At 37.3% G+C, this 22,881-nt stretch overlaps 1 protein-coding gene across 3 annotated transcripts in view; it reads right to left on the reverse strand.

Annotated features, from left to right (window-relative positions):
• The window catches only part of LOC130917414 (spectrin beta chain, non-erythrocytic 4-like), a 113,351-nt gene that overhangs the window by 42,072 nt on the left and 48,398 nt on the right, over window positions 1-22,881 (reverse strand). For 2 of the 3 annotated variants that reach the window (XM_057838795.1, XM_057838796.1), the window contains exons 19-24: window positions 20,451-20,691; window positions 18,682-18,840; window positions 18,359-18,489; window positions 16,406-16,631; window positions 14,891-15,093; window positions 7,622-7,712 (exon numbers count right to left, since the gene is read on the reverse strand). In XM_057838795.1, the coding sequence (XP_057694778.1) occupies window positions 7,622-7,712; window positions 14,891-15,093; window positions 16,406-16,631; window positions 18,359-18,489; window positions 18,682-18,840; window positions 20,451-20,691 (1,051 nt within the window). Of the gene's footprint in view, window positions 1-3,153; window positions 3,328-7,621; window positions 7,713-14,890; window positions 15,094-16,405; window positions 16,632-18,358; window positions 18,490-18,681; window positions 18,841-20,450; window positions 20,692-22,881 lie in introns of those variants that run through there. The other variant, XM_057838797.1, reaches the window with a different exon arrangement.

Raw genomic sequence — 22,881 nt, forward strand, 5'->3', positions numbered from 1 at the left:
TTCCTACAAGAGAACGAAAATCACATTACAGCAAAAGCATACAGTAAAAAAGTTTGATACAGAAATATATGAATACAAAATATAAGGCAAAAAACCCCCACCTATAATCAATAATTGATTATTAACCAATACAAATTCAAAATCCAAAAGTTTTTACGTAATAAAAATAATAATAAAAATAATGATACACAAGTAATGGATAACTAACCACGAACTAACAAAGTTCTATATACAAATATAATGAAAATAAAAGGAAGAAAAATAATTGAGCATTAATTGATTACGGTAAGTTATATTTTCATGCTTATCCCTAACAAAAAATCTTAACATTAAATTAAAGTTATGAAAATAACTTCATGACCATAAAAAAATAGATATTGCTTTTAAATATCGGTTCAACAGAATAATTAAAAGAAAAAAAAAAACTCATGAAACAAATACTTGAAAAAATACTGTAGTACCCTTGCACAACCATCTGACTCAATCATTGCAATGAAACGATTTTTCAATTAGATTACTGCAGTTCTCAGCAGGTACTTCGGCCCGCTATTCATGAGCAAACTGCTCCAGTTGTTTTGCATTGTGCCTAAATGCATTGCTTCAGTTCCTTCCACACATGTTCAATAGGATTTAGATCAGGGCACATCGAAGGTCACTTCAGAATAGTTCCTTCTTACATGCTTAGAAATTCTTGGGTATATCTAACTGTAATATTGGACCTGTTCCTTGCTGGTGTAAAACTGTAGAGCTTATTGGAGGTACAACGATTTTAATTTCCAGCAGGATTTAGCACCTGCTCACATAGACAAAACTACCAATACCTGGTTTAATACTCATCGAATAAACAGTACTTGATTGGCCGGCAAACTTACCTGCCTTGAACCCTGTTGAAACTTTAAGGGGTATTGTCATGAGGAAAATGAAGGAAAAGAAACCACAAAATGCAGAAACAATCAGTTGCCAACATCAATGCAATTTGAGCTGCATTAATGCCTGAACGGTTCCTTCATATGCCCCTCCCAGTCAAGATGGATTGGACGTCTATCGCTGCCAATGGCATACAATAAGTTAAATACAATGAAAAAAAACAACAACTGCTTTATAACGTTACTTCTGTTTTTATTCAATTTAATGTAATTAATTTAGCTTGTATTAACATTGTATTAATTCATATATATTGTACAAAATTAATATACAAACTATGATAATTTTTAATAAGAAAAAATGATAACACTTTACAAGAAGGGTCCCTTAATCAAAATTAGTTAATGCATTTTCAGACAATAACTACTGTTTACGTAACATTACAATAATTAATATAATTGCTTATCTAACATTTATTAATATATTATTTAACATGGGTTAATGCATTACCTAATGCATTAGTCAATGCATTAGGTAATGCATTAGTAAATGCATAACCAGTAACTAATGGTTTGGTAAAATAAAAAAAAAATATAGGCCTATACAAGGTTAGGGTTTAGGGTTAGGGTTTGTTAGCGTAAGCATTTATAATTTCTTAGTTAAGGGACACAAGGTTAAAAAAACATTCAGTAATGGTTAATTAAGGTTAAGTAATACTTATGAGGTACATTCACGTGAAATAATACCATACTTAAGGTTAGGTTAAAATATATAATATATACAATACATTACTTAACATTAATTCACATATACATTAGTACATTAATAAATAGTTATTAATGTATACTGGTACTAGTAAGTGATTGTTATTTTGAAATGAGAAACATTGCTCTGTGAGTCCTTACATTACTTAACATTAATTCACATATACATTAGCGCATTAATAAATAGTTATTGATGTATACTGGTACTAGTAAGTGATTATGTTATTGTAAAATGAGAAACATTGCTCTGTGAGTCCTTGGGTGTTGCTAACCTAACCTTAAGTATGGTATTATTTCTCGTGAATGTACCTCATAAGTATTAATTAACCTTAATTAACCATTACTGAATGTTTTTTGGACCCTTATTGTAAAGTGTAGCACACGAACCCCTAACTAAGAAATTATAAATACATACGTTCCCCCCTCTTAACCTTTATTAACAGTTACTGAATGCTTTTTGGGCCCTTATTGTAAAGTGTAGCACATGTGTCCCTTAACTAAGAAATCATAAATGCTTAAGTTACCCCCCCCAACCTTTACTAACCATTACTAAATGCTTTTTGGACCCTTAGTGTAAAGTTTAGCACATGTGTGCCTTAACTAAGAAATTATAAATGCTTAAGTTAACAAACCCTAACCCTAAACCTTAACCCTATATATATTTTTAATTTTACCAAACTATTAGTTACTGTCTGGTTATGCATTAACGAATGCATTGACTAATGCATTAACTCATGTTAATTGATATATTCATAAATGTTAGATAAGCAATTATATTAATTATTGTAATGTTACTTAAACATTAGCTATTGTCTTAAAATGCATTAACTAATGCATTAACTCATGCTAAGTAATATATTAATAAATGTTAGATAAGGGATTAAATGAATTATTGTCATGTTACTTAAAGATGAGTTACTGTCTAAAAATGCATTAACTAATGTTAATTAAGGACCCCTTATTGTAAAGTGTTACCGAAAAAGTATATAATAATGATAATAATAATTGTTAATATTTAAGTATTTTTAATGACTAAAAATAGTCATTAGCCCAATAAAGGGTTAAAGTGTCAACTTTTGAATAGCGGTCCACTGTGGTGACCACTGTCCCCGAAAGGGTTAAGTGATTTAGGATATTTCTAAGATGGGTCTCGCGCGCACAGCAAAAAACATGACAAATAAAACAAAAAAGTATTTACCATACAGCAAAACTAATTGAACTGATCCAACCTTTTTAAAGACTGCTTTCCAAAACACACTACAGTAGTTTTGTTTATACACACAAACATTGCCATTACTCACTTTTCACACACATCGGCAAACACACCCCATGTTAGCAGACGGGGACAAGGTCATACACACGCTCACACATGCATGTACAGTATGTATGTCACCCAGCACACACGGCAAGCTAGCAGGAATTACCACATACACACACGACGCACACACGACAGCATCGTGGTCTCCCGGCAACAACATCCTAGCATCCGCATGCAGCATCGCCTTCAACTCAAACTGGCTTTTACCGGCAACGCTCCTTAGCGGGAACTGCCCGAGGAGGACGACGAAGAGGAGGAGGAGGAAGAAGCTGAGGAGGGGGCGCGGGTGTCTGACATCGGGGTCCGCATCAGAGCACGTGCGCAGGGCGAAAGAGGAGAGAAAAAACCTCGTTCTCCACCCCTCCTTTTTCCCCCAAAAACAATAAAATGGCAGACGGCCCAAGATGATGCACTGGCGCCTCCCACCTTCATTGAGGGAGGGGGTGGGTAGCAATGGGAGGAGGGAGAAGTGGGGAGGGCTTACCGGACACAGCTGATGATGTAGGGTTTGCAATGTGTGTGTTTTCTTTTAAAGGGACTTTACATACACACAAACGCGCACACACTCTTATATACACTCCACCCCCATCTCTGCAGTTGGCCACCCCACTGCAGTCACATTACATGAGTAGGAACTGGACAATGGTTGTTCAACAACCAGCCCAAACATTGAACCTGCACGGTGGCAGTAGGGAGACGTTCAGGCTATTTTTTACTTCCAAAACCACCACTTGTACAACTTCAATTAAAAAAACTTCACTTCAAAAAGACAACTTGCAACTTGAAATTCATATTTACACCTCTAATGTAACATATTCAATGTAGACACCTCAAATGTACAGTATATTAAATGCATGTACTGTGTGCCATTTGAAATATGGGCAGTGCCTCTTATAGTCAGGTGTGTTCTATAGTTAGAAACTTGCGGTAATTTGTTGTCTTTTTTCGTCTACAGAAAATGGGGAAAAGAGTAACCCAAACATCACTGACGTTAAGCGGAAACCTCGGTCTACTGGTGCAGTGATACCAGCCAAGCAGCTATCGCTACTGGCCTGCTCCAGACCAACGAGAGAGGGCTCTTAACCAATGGCGGGGCAGCTTTTTCATATGGAGGAAAAACAAACCAGGAGAACAAATGTTGGCGGTCTGGAAATATTTCAGCATAGAAACTCTGTCGAGTACAATGGCTGCATGCAAGATTTCGAGAGGTGGAGTTTAACCGGCCAATTTCAATACCTCGAACATGATAAAATATTTGAAGACGAAACATGTGAATGAACACAAAGCGTTTGAGGCTGCAACAACAGCAACTGCTACCAAGAGAAAGGGGGCTGGACCAGTGCAACAAATTCTGGTCAGTTCACTTTGTCTACTTTACTTTTATTGTCTTTTACTGCAAAATATGCCGCAGTAATTTGTAGTGTTGCACCGATACCATTTTTTGGCCCCGATACCGATACTTGGCTGTGCAGTATCGGCCGATACCGATACCATACCAGTACCACCCTGATTATATATAAGTATATAATGTCTCCCCCCCCCCCAAAGAGCTACATAATTGGATGTGAAATCATTGCTATCAAGGCTTTGTCAGGCTGTTGCTTACCTTTGAAAAATAGGAAAAAGACTAGTACAAAGTATAATACTAGCCCAACAGTAAGAAAGTAAAAATAAGTTCATAATAATAAACTCTGAATGAACTAAGTAAACTTTTTTTTAAACCTCTCAAAGGCCAAACAGTGCAACTTTCATGAAATTATTGTCACATTCTGCTGCTGGTTAGATTGTGTTTTGTTGCTGGGCTGTTAGTGGGGGCGTTCCTGACGTCGCACCTGAATCCAATGCGGGCTTATCAACGCAGCATTTAAGCACGGGTGAGCTCAGAGAAGGCTGCTGAGATATTTGCTTTACTGATCGCCATTTGACATCTCGCACTATAGTCTCGCTACATTTGCTTGTTACGCCCCTGCATTGGGTTTTTTCTGTTAGTGTGCTGCACTCGTTTGTAACCTCTACCCTGTGCAGGTATTTGAGTGTTTTTATTTTGGCTTTTTGGCTCGCTGCCTATCGTCTTAGTTAATCTTCGAGTTTTTAGTATTGAGCTCCGTCGACCTGCTGTCACGGACTCCTTTTGTTATTTCTACTATCCCGCGATCGCGTGTTATTTTTTGTTTGCAATCATTAAACCCTTGTACTTATCCCCCGCTTGTTGTCCGCTTCGAGGTCCAACCTTGTTTCCGCATTTGCGGACGCTCACAATTATAAGTAATAATAATTGACCACAGCATCCCGTCTCTCTATTAGCCTCGTTTTTTCGGGAGGGGGTGGGTCACTTATTTCTATTTCTGAAAGGTGGCAACCCTACTTTGGAAACACTTCCCAAATTACTGTGGCATTTCTTTCATTAAAAGACAGTAAAAGTAAAGTAGACGAAGTGAACTGACCAGAGATAGTTGCTCCGGTCCAGCGCCCTGCTTCCTCTGGATAGCAGTCCTGCTCTTGCAGGCTCAAACTCGTTGTGTTCGTTCGCGTTTCGTCTTCAAATGTTTTATCAGGTTCGAGGTATTGAAACTGGCCGATTTAACTCCACATCTCGAAACTTTCAGGCCGCAAATCTTGCATGCAGCCATTGATTTTAATTGACGGGATTTCTATTTTGAAATATTTCCCGACCGCTGCCATGCCGCCATGTCGGCCATGTCGCCATGTCGGCCATTTCATTGGTCAGAAGTGGCTATCGGCCCGTTCTCATTGGTCTGGAGCAGGCCAATAGTGATAGATGTTTGCTGTTCACGTGTCATCACACAGCACAGAGACAAAGTGTAGTGAGCGCCAGGAGAAAAAAAAAAGGCTGCGGTTAAATGTTATAATAATGGACCGGTAAATGGTATCGGCGCCGTCTTTGTTGGTACTCGCCGATACCGATACCACCATTTTGGCCGGATCGGCGCCCCCTGCCGATACTAGTATCTGTATCGGTGCATCTTTAGTAATTTGAGACCTGTTTCAAAAGTGCTGTAGAAGTAAGCAAAATAAAGCTAAGCTAAGTGGCTAAGCTATGTGTGTCACAGAGAGAGACTCACTCGTGCATTTGTCCTTTACTATAAAGATGGAGTTATTATGTTGCTGCTGGTTGCACAGACAGGGAGGCTGATAGAAGGACAGGATGCTGTCCTGCGGTCATTGGTCAATTATTATTAAATTATTATTTGTCACCCATACCAGGTATAGAATAAAAAGTAATTTAATGAAATGCAATGATTTCACATCCAAGTATGTAGCTCTTTATCGGAATAATATCGGGCGATACTGCACTGTATCGTATCGGTGCCAAAAAATAGTATTGGTGCAACATTGCCTCGGACCTCCAAAATTTCCTCGTTTCAAAACCCAAAAACGTCTCGACCCAATAACATTTCATCGGCAAAGGGTGCAAGGCATTTTAAGGATCATCAATAATCAAATCAATAATTTGCCAAAATAACATATCCAAATGGAAACTGAGCAACAGTATCAATTTATGAACCAAGATCAAATTCATTAAAATTTGGACATAGAGCACTGGACATATGTCCTGGAGCGCAAAAATATTCATAAAAACATACCTTTTCTTAAGAATTTAAATGATTATTTTTCATACAAAAATCTGAATTTAGGATGTGGGCACAGGTGACAAATGCAATTTTTCCACTGGTAAAGGTGCTCATTAATTTTTTAAATTGCATCTATTAAACATGCAATCAGATAAATGTGCAGGACATGTTGCTGTAACATATGTTAATGTTAACACATTCACGACCAAACACCATGTAACAAGACATCCCCTTCTTTCAAGCCCCACAGAATATTGTCTTCCATGGTTATATAAACCCAGAACTTACAAAAAGAAAAATCGATTCCCATTTTTCATCACAAAAAAAGTTTGTTTCCACTCTTTTTCTTTCTTTGCTAATTGTATGAGCAGTTGAACATAAGCAACATTGTTTATACGACGCTGGTAGTGAATGAGGTAATTGTGCTCTTTGATGCGAGTGGCAACAATTTGGGGGGGGATGGGCCAGACCTTGGGTAACTTTGTTGTCATTTGATGTTTTGTAAACCTGTGATGTACCATATTGACATCACTTTTTAATGAACTTGTATGTACCTCCAATATTTATGCCATATTTATCATTATATACATTATATCGAATGTTTATAGAATATAATAATACCAAAGAAAAATGTGACTTTCACATCACATTTTCTGTAATTTCTTAAGGAACCTATCTTCCACAGTATATTCAACCATACTGTATAATACTGTATATTTATAGAATGAGGCCCAGTCTTCTTCGTGTGATAAATTAGTTATGAGGAGCCAAAGTCATAAATAATTACGCTGAGCCAAAGACAAGGTCTTACAAACTCAACCAGCATTGGGGATCAGAAATGGAAACCCCAAATTTACAGAGCTGGAGTCACTTTCCTCTCTGATTGGCAGCAGGAAAGTAAACAGAAAGAAAATAACTTGGAAGAAAATCAGGCAGGTTTCACAACAATAGCAAATAGAAAAATATGCTTTCAGAGAGGCATTCTCTAGTCAATTTCAGTGGAAATTGGACTCTGACTATTTGTAAACAAAGGATTGATTTGAGGTTCAAAACAATTCAAGCATGGTCTTTGACATACTCACCTCATGACAGTCCTGCAGAAACCTCTGGAGAGCCCACTGGTCATTGAGTTTTTCCAACCACTGCTGGGCCTGCTCACGATTCTGGTTTCCCCTGAAGGCAACACACAAGGACATCCATGGTACACACACTTAATTTAACTGTAAACTCTGCATCTTTCAACAAAAGAGTATGTAAAGCCTCCTTATAATGCAAGAAAGAAAGATCGACAATCCTGATTTACTGAAAATGATGACTGCGGTATTCTATAAATGGGATCCTACGAATTGTTGCATACATGTTAATGTTACATTGCATTGATTCACAATTATGTAATAGCCAGTATTATTTTCGTCAATGATGACTAAAACGACAATATTTCGTCGATGAAATTTTTTTTCATGATGATGACGAGACCATAACGAGCTATATCGTGTCTTGGGAGACTAAAACATAACAACACGAAGTCCAATTTTCCTCTGACGAGACGAGAAGAAAATGTACCATAGTTTCCGTCACATATTCACAACGTGTGATATTTTATGTGTTAGCCTACATCATAGCAGTGTCAGGTTGTGTCACTCATGTGACATGCTGCACCTCCCCAAACTCACACACTAAGTACTTCTCCAATTTCCCCGTTGCTTGTTTTGAGACACACACAGTAAGATTTATCTCCTTATCTTGGCAAGAGAGAATATGCAATGTTGCTTTCGCCTTTAAAGGTCTGTGCTGAGTGATCATAACACACTAAATGTAACTCGTAGCATTAGCATAGCATTCATGTTCACCTTACCATTAGGCTATTGCTAACAGCGAGCATCCTCTTAAACTGTCAAACTTTTTTTTACATACAGTTCGTGGCGCTCAGGTGGGTATAATTAATTGAAAATAATGCACTGTTTTTCTACTGTGTGTAATATCATGTGATAGATTTGAAGATGCTTGTAGATGCCACAATATGTGCTCATCTGTCAATGTTCCTTAGAAATTGTTGGAACTTGGAATATTTGGTAACACTTTATAATAACTATCCGTTTTACTAGTTAATAGATCATTAGTAAACTGTTGACAAATGATTTACTGTTGATTTGTGAAGTATTTGTTAACAGTTTGTTAAGCATTTACAGGGTGTTCTTAACCTGAAACACAGTTTGTGTAGAAACGTTTCAAGTTTTGTGTGTAACGTTTGGCATTTCTATCTTTTCAGGTTAAGAAATGCCGTTCACTTCAAAAGACAAGGCACTTTGATAAGGCATTTTGCAGGCAGCGCTCATGTTGCACATTTATGAAAATCTGCCATAGAACCAACAAATATTTGTACTTTTCTTTGTATATTTAACCAATAAAACTTATGACCTTCAACATAAAGTGTATATAGTTTTATTAAGATCCAGCAACTAGCATGGGCATTTAGAATGGGGTCAACCATATTGAAACACCCTGTAAATGCTTAACAAACTGTTAACAAATACTTCACAAATCAACAATAAATCATTTATCAACAGTTTACTAATGATCTATCAACTAGTAAAAAGGATAGTTATTATAAAGTGTTACCATTTATTTATTTTGGAAAAGATACTTTTGAATTTTACAGATGAAAATATTGAGTAAACATCAACTTTCGTCAAAAAAAAAAAAAAAAAAAAAAAACTAGGCGAAGACAAACACATTTTGAAATGACCAAAATATGACTAAAATTAATAAGTATTATCGTCCAAAAGACTAAGACGAAAATTACAAGGGGCGCAAAAAACAACACTGGTAATAGCTAATACCTACAGTGTACATGCTTCTTTAAATTGAGTGGATAGGTTCACAGATACCTCACCCAACAACACTAGCCCTGCCCCCACTTCACACACATACACGCACACCCCCACGCACACACATACTCACGCAGGGATACATACACAGTCGGATTTCAAGGGCAGGTGTCACTTGTGTTCTGGCTGCTAATGCTTATTGTTGTATCGTGGCTGAATAGCAATTAGACAGCTGCACTCACATTAGCTTGAACATGAATCAAAGAAGAAACGCACAATTTAGACATAAATATTGGGCCAGGCTATTCACAAATGAGAAAAAGAAGTAAAAGAGAAATAAAAATATAAGTAAAATAGTTTAGCATTTTAGTAATAGCATTTTATAATAAAGACAATTTATTTTAGCCATAAAATAATGACTGGAATTGTATTTCATTTCATTTATTTCACATTCCAGTTCAGTCTACTGTTGTGCATTTGCAGCAGCATCCGAATTGCAAACCAATTACCGTTTGAGACTGTCAGCAACGTCTGTATTTTTCAAAAGAGCCATTGAATAGAATCAATTGGACTTTTATGGAAAACCCTCACACATCCCATGCTCATAATGATGCAGAATTTTAAAAAATAGGTACGAAAGCCCAACTGAGATCCATTATGTTTTATTTTTTTAACAAATACCCTCCATGTTGGGTCAAAATGGAGTCATGTGGTCTTTAGTTGCCATTTTTTTAATATATCTATATTCTAATTTGAAAAAAATGGTTGCTCAAGCAGACCAAAAACCCAATCCTGAAAAACATGATAAAAATATGGCATCAAATAAAAGAATGTTTACAAGAACCAAATACGTTATCCCGGTTTAGCCCAGTCTGGGGAAATAATTTGTTCGTTCCAGGGAGAGCGGACGCTATATTTAAGTTGTGGCACTCAAAGGGACTTAAAACAATTAATGACTTTTATATATCTGACACCAATGTTATGATGTCCTTTGATCAATTACGATTGAAATTTGGACTAGATAGGAAACATTTTTTTAAATACTTGCAACTCAGGAGTTTTATTAAAACAAATCACAGTCTTGATCTCCTTAAACCGCCTCTCTCCCTCTTAGAAGATTTAATGACTAAAGACATCCTTGGGAGAGGGGCTATCTCGAGGTGGTATACAACTTTAACGTGTAACTCTCCTGAAAACTCGAAAAACAAAATGAGGGCATGGAGTCATAATTTGGTTGAGGATATAACAGAAAGGGATTGGGCTAAATTGTGTGTGAATGCTCAAACTAAATGTATGAACGCAAGGCTGAGACTTATTCAATATAAGTGGATAATGCGAACATACATAACACCTGTAGAACTAAACAGATATAATAAAAACATTCCTGATACCTGCTTTAAATGTACAAGAGAAAAAGGTACCCTATTTCACTGTGTATGGCAATGCGGAGAAGTTAAGAAATTTTGGCACGAGGTAAAAAAGATGTTGGAGGAAGTGATTTTAAAAGACATTCCATTTGGACCAAAGTTTTTTTTGTTGGGACTGTTTCCAGAAGAACATAATTTTAGGAAACATGAACAGACACTTATTAATCTTGGTTTAACAATGGCGAAGAAATGCATTGCACTGGTGTGGAAATCGAATGGCGTACCGCACGCAGGCTATTTTTAGACCGTGACTTCGCATCGTAAAGCGGAAGTAAAGCCGAAGTGGGACATTATAGACCCGCCCTCGCATAGACCCCACGTAAAAAGTGCTACTTTTCGCCGGTAATCTTTCAAAAACGAACATGGCGATCACGCATTGCTTTTTTGGAACTTGTAGAAACGACTGTAGACATTACGACCATGAAGGATGTTTTCTTCATACGTTCCCGGAAACCAAAAACTCGGGAGGAAAAAATGTGAAAACCGAATCAACATGCGCGGACTTTAACACCAGCTCGGCGAATCCATTCACGTTTCATATGCATTAAACATTATGTTGGGTTGGCATGGTCTTTCAGAGGACAAAGAGGTAAGGCATTTTTATATTTTTACTTTATTTTTTTTAGCGTAACGTTGTGCCGTACTGCTTCTGTCTGACAATGAATGACCTGAAAAAACTACAATGGTATCTGACTGCCACTGTTACAGTTTCTGTTATATATATATATATATTAGGGCTGTCAAACGATTAAAATTTTTAATCGAGTTAATTACAGCTTAAAAATTAATTAATCGTAATTAATCGCAATTAATCGCAATTCAAACCATCTATAAAATATGCCATATTTTTCTGTAAATTATTGTTGGAATGGAAAGATAAGACAAGATGGATATATACATTCAACATACGGTACATAAGGACTGTATTTGTTTATTATAACAATAAATCAACAAAATGGCATTAACATTATTAACATTCTGTTAAAGTGATCCATGGATAGAAAGACTTGTAGTTCTTAAAAGATGAATATTAGTACAAGTTATAGAAATGTTATATTAAAACGCCTCTTAATGTTTTCGTTTTAATAAAATTTGTAAAATTTTCAATCAAAAAATAAACTAGTGGCCCTATTCTGTCCTCAATGTGTGTGAGTACACAAACTGACAGATAGCGAACATAAGTTCCAAAAAGAAATCAGACGGTGTGGCAAAGTTGCATGGGCTTTACTGAAGTCATCTCTTTTTGACAGGAGCACGTTTCTTGTATTTTTGTAAAACTGAAAATAACAAGGCAATGTGTCAATAACTTGCATAAATCACAAAATAACATAAAATGTACACACACGTGTCCATTTGAGCAGTAGCACTAGCCAATTAGCTCACAAGCATCTAACAATGTAACTGCATTTCACCACATATGTGAACAAATTCAAATACACATCATCAATAACTATCTAATGCTCATGAATATAAACAAAGGAGGAATATAACTCACAAGCGACGCATGTATTAGACACAAACAGTGTGATGGGGCTATGAGAACTGCCACTGAATACTGGATGCGGACGTTAGCTGGTCTGAATAGCACTGTGTATTAGTGTGAGTTCGCGTCGACATATAATCACGTCAGAAAAGCGCGCCGAAACCCAAATAATCAGCTGCACTGAATCGCCAGCAGAGGGCGACATTACGCCACATAACATATGCAAGTCACACCCAAGCACCAGCAGAGGGCGAAAAAACTCCATAAAACACAATTAACAAGTTGGCCTTTCACCGTACTGACATTTAAATCTGTCTGAGCGGGCCTAGTGCGTTAATTGCGTCAAATATTTTAACGTGATTAATTAAAAATATTAATTACCACGCGTTAACGCGATAATTTTGACAGCCCTAATATATATATGTGTGTATATATATATATATATATATATATATATATATATATATATATATATATATATATATATATATATATATATATATATATATATATATATAAATATATATATATATATATATATAAAACTTTAGTAAGGGGGAAGTGTAAATAAATTATAGGATTAAGATGTGTTATCAATGAAAAAATTTAAAGTGTTCGTTGGCTGTCACTGAGTAGCATTTGCGACCGCTCCACAAAGCTAACTAAATTACCCCCAAGAACGGTATGAGAGAGTCGCGTCGATTAAAAAAAAGCTAAAGCTATGCTTAGGTCGGCTCGTTTTTTTCGTCTTTTTCAGCCTTCGACGCTAAAGCCATCTCTTTAACTGAACATTTTTATGTTCTTCCACATCTATGCCAGTCAATTTGGCACCAGGCACATCATTTTCGGAGAGAATTGGTAGGTTTAGCGCTGTAAACATCTCCTTCGTACACGATTTCCATTCATTTCCTATTAGGGACAAATGGTGGCTTGTCCTTGCATAGCAACCGTAGCTAATGCCATGAATATTAATGAGCGGAAGTGACGTGTTGCTTGCGGTACGCCATTGTGGACCTTCTACCAAACAGTGGATGAATCACATATTGTTAATAATGCCTCTAGAACGCATGACATACATTTTGAAGGGTAAACAACAGACTTTTGAGGACATGTGGACACCTTTTATGAGTTATGTCAAAAAGAGGAAACTAACATGAGGGCCACTGGATCAAACTGTGAACTGTGATTCTGTGTTATGGAGGATAAAAGGGGAAGAAGGAGGAGGAAGAAAAAAAAAGAGGTGAAACTGGAGCTTAATAATGGTAGAGGAACAATTGTTTTTTTTTTTTGGGGGGGTGTGTGTTCTGGTGTGTTTTTTATGGTATTGTTTTTGACGGTGTGATTTATTTGTTGGAAAATCAATAAAAAATACAGTGGGAAAAATAGGTACGAAATTATCTTCATTCTGAAACCCATTACTTCTACAGTGTATCACAAAAGTGAGTACACCCCTTGCATTTCTGCAGAGATCTAAGTATATCTTTTCATGGGACAACACTGACAAAATTACACTTTGACACAATGAAAAGTAGTCTCTGTGCAGCTAATATAATAGAGTTAATTTATTTTCCCCTCAAAATAACTGAAAATATAGCCATAAACATCCAAACCCCTGGCAACAAAAGTGAGTACACGGCATTGGAACTACATACATCCCTAAATGTCCAAATTGAGTACTGCTTGTCATTTTCCCTCCAAAATGTCATGTGACTCGTTACAGGAGTGCTGTCAGCATTTGCTGCAGAGATTGAAGAGATGGCGGGGTCAGCCTGTTAGTGCTCAGACCATACGCCATACTCTACATTAAAATTGGTGTGCATGGCTGTCACCCCAGGAGGAAGCCTCTTCTGAAGACTGTACACAAGAAAACCCGCAAACAGTTTGCTGTAGACATGTCAACAAAGCACATGGATTCCTGGAACCATGTCCTATGGTCTGATGAGATGAAGAATAATTTGTTTGGTTCCGATGGTCTCAAACATGTGTGGCGGCGACCAGGTGAGGAGTACAAAGATATGTGTGTCATGCCTACAGTCAAGCATGGTGGTGGGATAACATGATAACATGATATTTTGGAGGGAAAACGACAAGCAGTACTCAATTTGGACATTTAGGGATGTACGTAGTTGCCATGCGGTGTATTCACTTTTGTTGCCAGGGTTTTAGATATTAATGGCTATATTTTGAGTTATTTTGAGGGGAAAATAAATTAACTCTATTATATAAGCTGCACACAGACTACTTTTCATTGTGTCAAAGTGTCATTTTATCAGTGTTGTCCTATGAAAAGATATACTTAAATATCTGCAGAAATGCGAGAGGTGTACTCACTTTTGTGATACACTAACTTTTTTGGTGCATTACCTTTTAAAAAGTATGGTCATTGAAAATTTTGCAATTTTCATCTCATTAAAATTGGAACTCTGAATCTATAAAAGAGGTGTTTATGGAGAATTTAATGAGCAGATGTCAATTTAGAAAATTTTCACCATGTCAAACCTTCTTGCCTTTTATCTCAAATATCTGTTCGAATTCCAACTCATTTTGCAAAGCCATGCCGCATTTTACTTAGTGAATTAAAAAAAAAAAAAAAAAAAAAAAAACATTAGGTACCTTGTGGCAAGTGTGTCTACACGCTGTCGTATGCGCTCTGAGTAGATGTTGTTCTGGCTGATGAGGCTCTCTCCGGCCTCAATGACGGCCTTAATGCGGTGAAGGTTGAGCTCCATGGTGGTGGTGAAGTCCTTGTGTTTCTTCACTGCGGCCTCCACCGTCTCCACTGTGGTTGGAAGCTCTACGTGGGCCAGCGCAGATTCCTACAGCAAACACAGCAGATATTTATTTTTTTCAGGAACAACTGACATTGAATTGTAGCTTTTGTCATTAGTGCGGTTTATCTGAGTCTAACCTTTAGTGAAAAAAATCTGATTTGGTTGATAAGCGACTGCTGCTTTTTGTGAACACCAGACTTAGAATTTATGTAATCCTACAATATGATGGCTATGAATTCAGTTCTAGCATACAGCTTTGAATAAGATCTTATAGGACTAAAGCAGTGCATTTTACTTCCATATTTTAATGAAAAAATCTCTAAAGTGATGTAGTAAATTTGAGTGAAGGGCTGTCCCGATACAATTTTTTTGGAATGATGTTTTGCCGTTACTGACCCAATGGCGATCCAATACCTATATTTTTAGACCATTAAAGGGAACCTCTGACTTAAAGACTTGTAGGCTCTAATAAGCCCCAATTGTTCTCTTTTACTAAAATATGTTATTAGAAACACAAACAATGAGGAGGAGAAATATTTGCACCCCTTGTGATTTTGCAAGTTAACCCACTTAGAAAATAGGTAGAGATCTGAATGATGATGATTTTGTCACATTCTGCTGCTGGTCAGATTGTTTTGTTACAGAGCTGTGGGATGAGTTCCCAACGTCTTACCTATATCCAATTCCAGCCCATCAGCAGTGTCTTTCAACCGATCCTAGGCGGCTTGCCGAGGTATTGACTTGTTGCCATTTGACAGTTTGTATATCCCTTCATTGTTAGTTGCATCATTGCCTTGTTTTTTTCCATTTGTATGCTTCTCACCACTGTTTTCCCTTTTTCTTCAATTGATCCCAACGTACTGTCACAGACCCTTTTTGTGTCTCGCATTTATTGATCGTATTTTTTGTGTGTGTGTTCAATAAACCCTTTTCCACAATCCCTATGTTATTGTTGTCTGCTTGCTGTCTGAAATTTTCCAATTCCGTGCTCAAGCCAGCCGCACTTTCTTTTCAGTTGTGTTTCCCTTTCAGGTTTTACCGTACAGAGACGGACAACACCTGTGGGTTGCGATTACTTTATAATGAAAATCATGACACTATCATCACACGGAAGTATAGTCCTGCAGTTTACACCAGTGGTCTCTGACCCGGTTCGCTGTGGGTACAGGATTTCATTCCAACCAAACAAGATGACTACAATTTTTCACCAATCTGGTGTTTTACAAGTGCAATCAGTTGATTGCAGTCAGGTGCTGTTTGTTTGAGCAGAAAACTCAATTTGAGGCCAACCTTTTGTCAAAAAAGGATTATCATCTCTTTTTACTCCCATTTTTTAATGAACAAAAACTTTCCTCACCTGATTGTTGATGAAGGACTCAGCTTGTTTGACATCACGCAGGAAAAGGTGGAAGATGTGCGCCTGCACTAGAACATCCCGCCGACTGTCCCACATCTCCAGCAGCTTGTTCCAGCCCACGTCCAGCTTCTGCAGCCACTGCTGCAAGGCGGCTTGCGGAAGAGGCGCCTCCTCAGACTCCAGCAGCTCATTCATGGCCTGCAGACGCTCGTAGTCCTCTTCATACCTGTGGGGGGGAAAGTGAAGTAAACTTTTTGTGAAAATAGGACTATGATTTATTATCTGTGACAACAGTAGTGTAGTGTGTAAACCTTTGCGGAGTTAGAAGTTTGATATAAGTGCTTATGAGTTCAACTTTTTGTGCACTAGCACGAGTGTGCTACTACAGGCTGAAGGCTGTGATGAAGAGTGAGCATTCCCTCTACTGGCTAACTCCTAACCTACAGGCAGTAATGAATCCACAAATCATTAATAAAAAGTCGGGCTCCAAGGATTGAAGCGTATAAATCCCGAAAATATGCTTAAAAAATGTCATTGTGGTCCGTCCATGAACAACAGAGGAATAGATAAAAAAATGATAGTGTACACACTTACAACAACAAGAGCGGTACCTTAACCTGCCTTCAGCTTGTAAAAAAAGTTTGTGTTGGTGTGACAGGTGGTGTTGAGTTGAACTTTTTCCAAAGAAAGAACTTGTATTTGGATGTTTTGCAGCTGGTCTACCAAAATTGTCTATTTTTTGTTGTTGTTGTTAATTTGTGATTGTGGTGCATTTGTTCGGAAAAAAAAAAAAAAAAAAAAAAAAAACAGTGTGATGTGATTGTCTACTTTTCCTTTACAAAACACTGAGTTTCACATTTTTTTTTTTTTTTTTTTAAAACAATTTTGATTAGTATTTTCTGTGGCTAGCGTGGTGAATCAGTCCATCTTTTTGTGAACAAAGGACTTTACTAATTCAAAGCCAGCTCAGGTACAGTATATTTGTAGTACTCTCAGAGTATGTGTTGTGGTACAGTAGTGAGAAAAATAAGAAATTCTATATTAAAAACACCAATTAACTACAAGAGATGTCCAGTCCATTTGAACTGGGAGAGTCTGTCAGCGCTAATTTGTGAATGATCTTTGTCCGTCTTGCTGCTCATTGTAATTTGCACCTCTTTGCAGTCCAAATGGATTTGATGTAGGGACGCAGCTATCGATTATTTTAGTGGATGGATTAATCTATCAACTAAATACTTCGAATAATCAAGTAATCGGATAGGAACATTTCAAGATTGCAGTTTCAAAAGAGCATTAAATGCGAATACAAAATAAAATTCCCGAGTGTTTCTTCAAAATATGGAGAATTGCACTTTTATTTAAAATTAAATTACAATTTTTGAGTTTAGCCTCAAACAGGTTAAAAAATAAATGAGGATCTAAGTACAACAAGAGAACAATTGGCTAACTTGCATAGCAAAAGCCCGCTGGCTATAATGCTATAAAATGTTAACTTTTCTATTTATTTATTTAGTTTTTTACAATGCTCTTAACATTCATTCCGCCCAAAAAACCTATAAACTAAATTACGAATGCATTAAAAAAACATTATCTCATATAAAAACTTACCTAATGTTGGTCTTAACAGGGAGCAGCTGGATTCAGGCATGTGAAATGAGTTATTCATATTCTCTGTTGCTGTTAGGGGGCAGTGTATCAACCCAACTCAATAAAACTAAATGTAAACACTTTCAAACCAAAACATTACAACACCATTCTAATTAAATGAATACTCGAAGCAGCAATATTTTATTCGAAGCTTTTTTCTAATCGAATTGCTAATTACTACTATTAAATGTTGCAGCATTAATTTGATGTTGATCCAGTTTATTGAGATCCTCTGCGACTGATGTGTTGCATTTGAAAGTAAGTTTTTGTTAACAAAAAATTCTGATACATCTTGAAGGTACGCACCGTCCAATCTCTTCCTTGAGTGCAGCGTGTTTGTTAATGAGTCGCTCTGCTTCCTCCAGGTCATTAGGTAGCTGTTCTGAAGCGGCGGCTGTCTGCGTTTGGACCAGCCAGGTTAGGAACAAGTCCAGGTCCTGATTGAATGCATGGACAAGGAATTTTTATGGTTTCGAATTTATGTGTGTGCTTGTCACACTTGCCAAGAAAACTGAAATTGAGGCACTACGTAAGTTGTTTAAGGCGAAATTAGGCTTGTCCTTAATCAAGCAACGGTTTTAATGCATTGAGTTAGTGGTAAGCCACTGATGTGAGCGCCATCGGCTGACCTGGATGAAACTCTGCAGCCTGCTGGCCACCATTAGTGAGTCTTCGCAGCCTTGCAGTGTACATTTAAGCTCTTCCCACTCGACACTGATGCCATCGAATGGAAGGAGGACCTCCGTGGCACGACTGGCATGTACGGTGGCCAAGTGCTCTGCTTCCTCCTAGATCAGCAAACCAAAATCAGATCTTAAATTTGTCTTTTTTGGGAATAAAACTACAGTAAACATGTTTTTCAGCAGCATGGAACAGTTCCCATGTATATCCAACTTTTCTTAGAGACATATGATACGGAAATCTACGATACGAATATGTAAAACTACAGTATTCAATACCATACTTTGTGGTGAAATTTGTCATTTGAAGTATCTTATGGTAATTTATGTATTTAAAAGTTATTTACCCGAGAAACATTGACCTTGACAACATTTTCAGGAATTATTGATTTGTTTAAATTTGGCACAGCTTGAGGTTAATAAAACTCCTATTGATTACTAACGAACAAAGCCCAATGGTGCCAGGTATTAAAAAAAAAAAAAAAAAAAAAAAACATACTCTGTAGTTAATCTGTACCCACTAGGGGTGTGACAAAATATCGAAATGGTGATATATCGTGATACTTTGCATCCCAAAAGGTTAGCGATACACTCATGCCAAGAATCGAGATATCCTTTAAAGAAGCTGTTGATGTTAAAAAAGAAAAAAAAAAAAAAAAAAAAAGGAACCAACAAGTTGCAACCAAAATCTTTCACCATAATAGTGTCTTCAGTTAACTCTATGGCTGCCATTGACGGCGCTCTACGCCCATTCCATTAAGACTGCAAAGGGCGAATGAATGTTTGTTCCTTCGAAACAGTCAAATCTTTCCGATTTTCGGGGCATTTACTGGTAACTTTCTGTGCATTTTAGGGCATTTACATGTCACTTCCTGTTGTATTTGAGTGACTGCCTATTCATTTGGGAGATTCTCGGGTCACTTCCTGTTGAATGTGGGTTACAGAATTGTTGAATTTGGGTTACAGAACAGGAAGTGACCCATAAAATGTTCCAAAATCAGCAGTAAGTGACCCTGAAATGCAAAATCAACCGGAAATGACTGAAAATTAACCAGCAATGACTTGAAATGGCCCAAAACTACTATATTTTCCGCACTATAAGGTGCATTTAAAATCCTGCAATTTTCTAAAAAGCTGATGTGCCTTATATATGCTGTATATGGATCAATATTAATTAATCATGGCATGAAATTCCCTTTAACGCAGCTTCATTTAGTGGATGCGTAATGCAACCCCAACAACTACTACTACTGCGCCTTATAATGCATATGAAAACAGTTTTCAATAGGCCATTGATTGAAAGTGCGCCTTATATTCCGATGCGCCTTATAGTGCGGAAAATACTGTTCCTCGTCGACTGGCAGTGGGAGTGGTTCATTCGCTGCCACCCTCCCATTCAAATGGATTGGATGTGTACTTGTGATAAACTTAGAGCAGAAGGATGAAGATAGCTTGCTTTTCTGTTTATTAGTTATTTTGTAGAATATCCCAGATTGATTTCCTGATCAATGTATCGATAATCGTTGTATCGCCATATTGTGAGATCATCGTTATCGTGAGCTTTGTATCGCAAATTGTATTGTATCGTGAGGTACCAAGAGGTTCCCACCCCTAATACCCACATTTTACTAATCTGCAGCACTCATTTTACCGTTCTCTGTCTTTAAGCAGTTCAACATGATAGGATTAAAAAGAATAATTGATTTGGCTTGACTCACCTGTAGGTGCATCAGTTTGGGCTCCAGCACAGACAAAGCCCCCTCCATGGTGGAGAGGCGACGCTGCAAAGCCAGTACACCGCCCAGGTCGCTGCCTGCGTACTGTGTGGCATCAATAGCCTTGCGCTTTTCCTGGATCTGTGACTTGATCTCACTACACTCCAGAAGGTAGTTTTGAAGACGTTGCATGCTGCCAAGCTGAGCTTTCTTCTGCTCCACCAGAGCCACGATGCTGTTCCATCTGCCAAGAAACCAACTTGTTAATGGGCGGTATGGGAAAAAAAATCCTCTATCACAATATGGGCCATTTCTTTCACGAGAAAGATATAATGTTTTTTTTTTTTTTTGTATTACTCGACTTAAGTATTTAAAAGAAAAAAGTTATCAATATTTACTTGTCTTTGTAGGTGGCTGATTCTTTCTTAATAGAAGTGGCTATGTTCGTTCACTTTCATTAACTCATTCCCTGCTATTGAAACATGCTGATCAGCCAAATCCAGGCAGGCATCAGGTAAAATACTCTTTTCTAGCTGGTCATTCTATTTTGCACCTCTTTCCTGTTTAAATGAAGTGGATGTCCATCATCATCAATGTCAGTTAATGAGTTAACTGATTTAACTGATTTATTTACGCACCGTATGTTTGTGTTGTGTGGTGATTTATCACACCCGTGGTTTGCTGGTAAAAGGACAAACATCATTGATTTAAGAAATACCAGCACTGTTGAGCTAAGTAAAGTATACTTTCATGATATATTATTAAAATTGACGATGGTGACAATAGAAGGAATTTATGACGAATGACGATACGTCATTTCTTATTATTTTGGCAACATATCATATTACCCAGCATTAATGCTAAATAGATAATATTAATGTGTGTGTTTGTCTACTTCAAACCTCTCAAAACACAGTCAAAATCTTTAATACCATAGCTCTGTCATCTATCCCAGTTTTTGAGGTTGTCCTAAGTCGGGGGTCGGCAACCCGTGTTTTGAGAGCCGCATGCGGCTCATTAGCGCTTCCCTAATGGCTCCCTGGAGCATTTCAAAAATGTTTGAAAATGGAAAAATATGGGGGAGGGAAATATAGTTTTTGTTTTAACATGGTTTCTGTAGGAGGACAAACATGACACAAACAATCTTAACGTTTTCCAATGCTGTAAAACTGTGTACAATAATTATTACATTTTAACATTTCTGTCAACGAAGATTTACGTCATAGCCTGCGTCGCACGTTTCTATCAGCAGGGCGGCTGTTGTAAATGAACCGGCGGCTATATAACGGGACATGGATTCCAAAGAGGAAAAGAGAAAAAAAAAACTGAGGAGAACAGAGGATTCAACGTTTCTTGGGCCGAATCAATTGCATTCATTGCCAATGCAGAAGGATTTTCTGAATGTTTTTTTTTTTTTTTTTTTTGGTCAAATCACAAAAGGAGTAATGTGGAAAGACATTTGCAGGGAAGGCATACTATTCAGTGGCAGCATACTCTGTGATGAGTCGTGTGATGTGATCGATATTGAACACCCATCGCTTTTATACAGGTCCTTGAACTCCGATTATGCACATTCTATTTTGTTATTGTTTTTTTCGAATCTTCAAAATACAAATGACATTCAAAACTCGGATTTCTTTATTGCATTTCTTTAATTTTATCAAAGCAATTAAACATAATTCATTAATATTGTAATGAAGTTATACTTGAGGCAGTATCGGACAACAACAAGTAGTAACGTGATGCATCATTCTCTATAGAATGCACTGCAAGGAAAATAAACATTTTATCATGAAGGCTCATAATGTATATATAACCAACTTAGTCATTTTGATAGTAGGCTAATATAGATACAGTGGGGCAAATAAGTATTTAGTCAACCACCAACTGTGCAAGTTCTCTTGAAAAGATTAGAGAGGCCTGTAATTCTCAACCTCGGTAGACCTCAACCATGAGAGACAGAATGTGAAAAAAAAAACAAAAAAACAGAAAATCACATTGTTTGATTTTTAAAGAATTTATTTCCAAATTAGAGTGGAAAATAAGTATTTGGTCATCTACTAACAAGCAAGATTCCTGGCTGTCAAAGAGGTCTAACTTCTTCTAACATGGTCTAACAAGGCTCTACTGGTTACCTGTATTAATGGCACCTGTTTTAACTCATTATCGGTATAAAAGACACCTGTCCACAAGCTAAGTCAATCACACTCCAAACTCCACCGTGGCCAAGACCAAAGAGCTGTCGAAGGACACCAGAGACAAAATTGTTGACCTGCACCAGGTTGGGAAGACTGAATCTGCAATAGGTAAAATGCTTGGTGTAAAGAAATCAACTGTGGGAGCAATTATTAGAAAATGGAAGACATACAAGACCATTGATAATCTCCCTCGATCTGGGGCTCCATGCAAGATCTCAACCCGTACTGTCAAAATG

This window comes from Corythoichthys intestinalis, chromosome 6 (genome assembly GCF_030265065.1).
Source record: "Corythoichthys intestinalis isolate RoL2023-P3 chromosome 6, ASM3026506v1, whole genome shotgun sequence".
NCBI classification, from domain to species: domain Eukaryota; kingdom Metazoa; phylum Chordata; class Actinopteri; order Syngnathiformes; family Syngnathidae; genus Corythoichthys; species Corythoichthys intestinalis.